The sequence below is a fragment of the Ictalurus punctatus genome, chromosome 10, assembly GCF_001660625.3.
Source record: "Ictalurus punctatus breed USDA103 chromosome 10, Coco_2.0, whole genome shotgun sequence".
Lineage (NCBI taxonomy): Eukaryota > Metazoa > Chordata > Actinopteri > Siluriformes > Ictaluridae > Ictalurus > Ictalurus punctatus.
Window position 1 is genome coordinate 28468740 of NC_030425.2, and position 6937 is coordinate 28475676.

The following is a 6937-nucleotide window of genomic DNA, read 5'->3' on the forward strand; positions in this document are numbered from 1 at the left end:
ACATTTATCTACGAAGCCTTCATGCTATGCTAAGCTAAGCTAGATAGCCAGATGCCTAACTTAGATGTCGGTTGTTTTGCTAACATGCTAACGTGACACTCTGACAGGTTTTAGCTGCTGTTAAATTTATGAACTAATCATATGAATCAAGATAACTTCGTTACTGTTAGTGATATTAGGACAATATGAGCGGCAGGAGGACTCAAGGACGTTTCCTAATTTGCATACTCGTGCATATTCATAAGTCGGTGGCATTTTAAATTAGGTTGAATGTATAGAGATCAGCCTGGGTTACTTTAAGTTGTTTATTATTATTTTTAAAAAATAAAAATTCTGCATGTATTGTTGTTCAAGCTTTAAATAGAGTAGTTATGTGGAAAACACACACACACACACACACACACACACACACACACACACACACCCACACACACCCACACCCTCTCCAGCCTTAGGCAACTTCTTGGAAACTGCAGTATATGTGATTCCAATCATAAACAAAAAGAGGGAAGTCTTGGGTGTGTCTGTGTTTGTGTCTGTCTGTCTGACACCTTATAAAGCAGTACAGATTGGGACACAACACTCCTGTTTCTGAGGGTGCACAAACTTACACACACTCGGAAGCTGGTAAGAAATTCGGGCCCCACTCACACAAGGTGTGACAAAAGCTTAAAATACGACACAGTAATGACTCACACTTTAAAACAGAGCTATGGTCTGGGGGCGTGAGTGATGAAAATCAGCTGCAGTACCTGGATCCTCACACACCAGACAAACACTCCGCGCAGAAGAGTCATGGAAAAATGTCTTCTTCTTATTCTTATAACCAGGCATGCATCGGTACCGTCTCCCCCGAAACGAGTAACCCGGACACGAACCGATCGGGGACGTCAGTCACTTAGCTTTGTTTATGTTTCCATGGTTTAAGTGGCCATTAAATCTGCGTTCATGCGCATAGGTTAACACGCTTGCTCCTCGTAACGTTCGCGAGGTGATTTTCAATGAAGCGAGCAGCAGGTGGCGCTGTTCCGAGCTAGCTACATTAATTTGCTTGGATCGAGTTTTGCTTGGACTGCTTGGAACGAATTGATATTTGACGAGGCCGCTGAATCTGCTACGACACGCTGCGATTTATTGGCCGATCGATAGCTGATCGATATACTAGCTTTGTTCAGGATTTGTGACAGGTTTGTGACTAGCTTTGTTCAGGATCTGTTGCAGGTCTACCGTTAATTTGTGAATTATTATACCGTAGTATCAGAGTTACAGACAAATCAGCTTGCTAACCTGTTCAATTATTCGATTGAACTTGTTTGTAAAATATGAATGAACTCGTTCAAATTATTATCAATTACGATCGATTTACGATCGTTGCCTTTTAAATCAGTGCATCGGTCCAGATCGGGAAATTGTTAAACCCCGTAACATTTAGCTGGAGGGAGTTTTTTAGGAGCCTCGGGAGTGGGCGGAGTCAGGGGCGCACAATGATGACATCAAATAGCAAGGAACAGTTCAAAGGAATGTTGTTTTAGGAGCTACACTGATTCACTAGCAAGCCAAGGTTGATAACGTACAATTGTGTGTGTGTGTGTGTGTGTGTGTGTGTGTGTGTGTGTTACCTGATCAGGTCTCCATGCAGTTGCAGGTAAAGGCCCTGGCCGTGACGCTGGGCACACAGCTCCTCCGCCGTGGTACTGGTGGAGCAGAGCACCAGTCTGAGGTCGGGCTGGGTCGTGGACGAGGTCTGGGGTCCCGGGGTTACGACCTCGGTGGCTCCGTACAGACACACACACCCGCGCTGGGCGTCACCCTTCAGCCAGTCCCTCTCACGGGAGCCGAAGCGAGACTTCCTGGTCACACAGGCCCGGCTGCCGTTCCGCTTCATGTTACGCTGAGACGCAGAAGGAGAGAGGGAGAGACGGGGGTGAGACAGCGAGCACGGGAAAACATAAAACCGTTTCAGAAACACCGAGACATCACATCCACTGGAATCTGATGATGTTATAGAAAAATAATCGACGACAGGGAGGTGTGATGAAGCGGAGTTACTGTTTACACCTAAGCCGATTCTCTTCCTAGAAGAGCACGACCTAAAAGAAACTGATTTATCAACTTCTCGACTTTTTTGAGTTACTTCTTCAGTGAAGAAGCACTGAATTCTGGGTCATGACAGGACACGTCGCCCGCATTAGTACCAGCAGTTCCTGCGTTTCTCGTTGCAGAGATGTAAATATTTACACAGAGCACAAACGTCGAGGAGAGGCGCGAGTCACGCCTGAGTCAGACATGGGAGGCCGGCGTGAGGTCATTACTCAGCTTGATGAAATCAAACTCCCACTGAGGTGAGCAATTTTTCCCCTTCAGTAACCACCAAACAACACTGAACTCTTCTATACACACACACACACACACACACACACACAACAACAACCATAACGCTATATCCGTATATCAGTATCTGTGTCTCTGCCTCACCGTCACTGCACTATATGTGTTGGACGATACAATGTCCGAGAAATAATTGCGATAAACGATATCAATGTCACTTTAAGATAATGTCATGCCGCTGATATAATGATAACACAACCCCATAATAACGCAAGCGCACGCTTTTTCATTCTTTCGGTTCCTTCACTGTTCAGCTTCAGCTCTCGCAGCTTAAGACTGTTTTATTCGAAACGCTAGAACTGTTCTTTCTAGATTGTTCTTCTTCAGAAAGCATTGTTAGCGCGTGGTTAATATCTTGCGTCATGTTTTTTCTCTCAGCGGTACGTTTGAATCAAAGTCGGTGCTAGTGCCGCCACACATCTGAAATTCGAACGCACGCAGGTTTTGCACTCGAATGTGCGTTTTCATCTTCAATCTCCAGGTTGAAATTTGAATCGGACGGGCCTAGATCGGACGGCGGGACGGAAGCAGGGCGAAGGGCTAAAGTGTCGGTGACGTAAACAAACACGCGTGTAAACACAACGGGCGATATCGAGGTGAGCAAAAATGATCCAGGTCACGTCTGGGTATCGTACGATAAGTCGATGAGGGAATAATCATGACTTTATATTTATATATTCACTTCATACTGATGATAACAACTATTCTAGAATAATTTACAAGAATTAATTGTATTACTTAAGACTTAAAGTACAACTGACATTTTCTCAACACGTTTCTCTTTCTTCTTCTTACTGATCTCCTCTCTCTTCTTCCTTGAGTGTTAGAAAGAAGCTATACAAGTCTAACGTATTATTATTATTATTATTATTATTATTATTATTATCGCAGCTGTTGTTGTTATTGTTGTTCTTTTCTTCTTCTTCTTCTTCATTTCATTATTATTATCATTATTACTATTATTATTATAAATATGGACATAATTCTTCTTCTGCTTCTTCTTCTTCTTCTTCCTCTTCTTCATTTAATAATAATAACCATCATCATCATTTTAATTTATTATGTGTGTATTATTATTATTATAATTATAATGTAAAATTATTACTTATTACATGCGTATACCATTATATATGAATGGTATTATTCTTAGAAGTAGCGGTAGTAGAATAATTATTTTATTATTTTTTTAAATTAATTTTTTTTATTGTTCTTCTTCTTCCTCATTTTCTTCTTCTTCTTCATTATTATTATTATTATTGCTCTTTTTCTTCATTATTATTATTATTATTCCTCTTTTTCTTCATTATTATTATTATTATTATTATTATTATTATTATTATTCCTCTTTTTCTTCGTTATTATTATTATTTATTTATTTTTTTGTTGTTGTTATTTCTGTTCTTCCTCCTTTTTTCTTCATTATTATTATTATTATTATTCCTCTTTTTCTTCATTATTATTATTATTGTTGTTGTTGTTGTTGTTGTTGTTGTTATTATTATTATTCCTCTTTTTCTTCTTCATTATTATTATTATTATTATTCCTCTTTTTCTTCTTCTTCTTATTATTGTTGTTGTTGTTATTTCTGTTCTTCCTCCCTTTTTTCTTCATTATTATTATTATTATTATTATTATTATTATTATTATTGTTATTATTCCTCTTTTTCTTCATTATTATTTTTATTATTATTATTATTGTTATTATTCCTCTTTTTCTTCATTATTATTTTTATTATTATTATTATTATTATTCCTCTTTTTCTTCATTATTATTATTATTGTTGTTGTTGTTATTTCTGTTCTTCCTCCTTTTTTTTTCTTCATTATTATTATTATTATTAAACTATATAGAGTGAGAGAGAGAACTGATCCCAGAGCTGTAGGTTTTAGAGGTGTGGCCACTTCATCATCATTAGACTCCAAAAAAAATATATCATGATACTCAATACCTGTCGGAGTACTTGGAGTTTTTGCTGGAGTTAGTTTTGCTTATAATCAGCAATAAAACAGTGGATTCATGAAACTATTCTTATGAAAAACGACATGTCGAGAGATTTTAATCCACGTTAACGAATAAGAGAGAAAATGAAACGGCGAGGAACAAAACGCAGCTGTGCAGTTATAAAAGCGCTGACCCCTGATGACATCATAGCGGCTGATATCATCGTACTGTAGTCATACGATGTCGTGACTCAGCGTCGTGTTCAATTTTAAACATCGCTGTGGCGTTGTACGTGTTTTAATCAAACGCCGACGAAGCTTTGTGCGACGTTAAAATAATAATAATAATATTCCAATAATATTATTATTATTCAATGTGATTTTCTGCATCAATGCACAAATTAAAAAAAAAAACACACACACAATCAGATTTTTACAGAGTACTGCCTGATGTCTGAGGGAAAATAAACATCTGGTGGACGAAATCCTTTTAAAAATCAGGCTTGGATTTGCATTAGTAAGCAGTTTGAATATTAATGAGGTTATAATCTTGTACCAAAGACAGACCTAATATTAAACTGAAAATGAAATCAGAGCTACTAGAGGGAACTAGCCAAGAACGTTGGGAAATGTAGGCTATGCTTCGACAGCAACATATCATTTCAAAAAGTGGAACAAATGTGAATAAATTGCTTGTACTGATTAAATATGTGCAAATATTATGCAAATCTGTGTAGTGCTCCAGCAGTGACCGGTATCTGGTGATGCTTAATGGTGTATTTCATCCTGAAAACTACTACAACTACAACGTTGGAGAAAGAAACCAAGAATCCGAGATCCATCGAGATGCGTACGGAATTGTTTTAGAATCAAATCGAATCAGGTTTTCTAGAGATTCACGCTCTTAACATTTCAGATCTCTCTTTCGTGGTCATCAGTGGGATTTAGCTGCTCTTGCCCACCCCGTGTCCCGCAGGTACTAGAGGCGTGTCCGGATATAGACATAGGGTGGCAATGAGGGTGGGCAAACACGCACCAAGTCGTGGCCACCCTATAACTGGTGTGGTGATAGTGCTCTTGCCCACTATCTGCCCTGTAGGTACTAGAGGCGTGTCCAGGTTTAAACATAGGGTGGCGATAAGGGCGGGCACGAACTCAACACTAACCACCACTTAAATCGCACTGACCGATAAGTTGTATTTTTCTCAGTAACGCTCAGGTATGTGTTCACTGGGATTAAAGGTGGCCACCCCTGGGTGTGTGTTCTTGCCCACCCTCACTGCTCTAAACCTGGACACGCCTCTACAGCACCTGCGGGCTGGACGCAACAATAGCTCTAATTGAACTGATCACTGATTATTTATTATGGTGAAGGAAGGCCAGGATGATGATGATGATGATGATGATGATGATGATGTCAGCTTTCTGGTAGATTCGGAGATTTATTTGGAGAGGAGAGATAACAGGTTAGAGGAATAAAATAAGTTTAATAGACAGCTATATTCTCCATACTGAACGCACAGAAGTGTAAACAGGTCTAGGTGTAAATGGGATTGCTGGGATTGATGGGATCGATGGGAATTCACGCGTAGGATGGTTAAGGCTTTAAGGTGCACGGAATAATGATGACAGGATGGTAGAAATGGTGGTGTTTAGACTGAGAACATGGGACTGAGACCTACCTTTAAAACCCGGATCCCTGCAGGAGCAGGAGCGGGAGCAGCCGAGCTCCGTCCTCCTCCTCCGCCTCCTGCGCCTCCTCCTCGGCTCGCCGCCGCTTCCTGGAGCCCCGGGCTCGGGCTCGTCCACGTCCCCGTGCCGCTCCGGCCCTCCACCACACCGGCGCCGCTTTTTCGCTCGGCGCTTTTCTCCTCGTCCTTCATCGTCTTCGCCTACACGTAGCGTCGCGTCTTCGCACAAATCCCACACGTAACGTCGCCTGCTGAATTCCGACACAGGAGGCGGCGGAAAAACCCCATCCCGACTCGGTGAGACGCCATCATGACGGCTGAGAAGCGCTCTCTCTCTCTCTCTCTCTGTCTCTCTCTCTCTCTCTAGGCTGTCAGATCGCGCGATGAATAAACATAAGAGGGGCGGGGCCATCTCGTTCCTTATCATTATTATTCATGAGCCACCCAACCTCTACCTCATCTGATGCATTCTTTTCTGTTCTTGTTTGTTTGTTTGTTTGTTTGTTTGTTTGTTTCAACAACAACAAACATTCAGACAGCTCACACTCTGTATACCTGACAGCATTACTGAGAAAAGTCAAACTTAGGTATCGGTCAGTAGGATTTAAAGTCGTCGTGGCATCAAAATGGAAGTTTTGTGGATTTCAGCAGGCTATGAACATGTCAGCCTTAAGGTTATCTATAAACGAGGGCGCATGAAAACAATGACGACGTTCGCATTTCCAAGACGTAAACGCGTTCGCAAATGTACCGTCTGTCTCTACCGACCGTTTTCATGACGTCATCCTGCACTTCTTTAGCGGCTCGTCAGACTCTCTGTCCAATCAGAAACGCGCTCTGGGATCCGAAGTGTCCCGCCCACGACGTTCACCTTGCCGTGTGAGGAAGAATGGGGCGTAAACGTGTCTTTGGCTGT

The 6937-nt window shown here is 41.1% G+C and overlaps 1 protein-coding gene across 2 annotated transcripts in view; it reads right to left on the reverse strand.

Moving 5' to 3' along the window:
* Positions 1 to 6368, reverse strand: part of phlpp2 (PH domain and leucine rich repeat protein phosphatase 2) — a 53030-nt gene extending 46662 nt beyond the window's left edge. For both annotated transcript variants that reach the window (XM_017477525.3, XM_017477527.3), the window contains exons 1-2: positions 6013 to 6368; positions 1620 to 1891 (exon numbers count right to left, since the gene is read on the reverse strand). In XM_017477525.3, coding sequence (XP_017333014.1) covers positions 1620 to 1891; positions 6013 to 6213 — 473 coding nt within the window. In that variant the 5' untranslated portion in view covers positions 6214 to 6368. The remainder of the gene's footprint in view (positions 1 to 1619; positions 1892 to 6012) is intronic.
* Between the last annotated feature and the right edge of the window lie 569 nt (positions 6369 to 6937).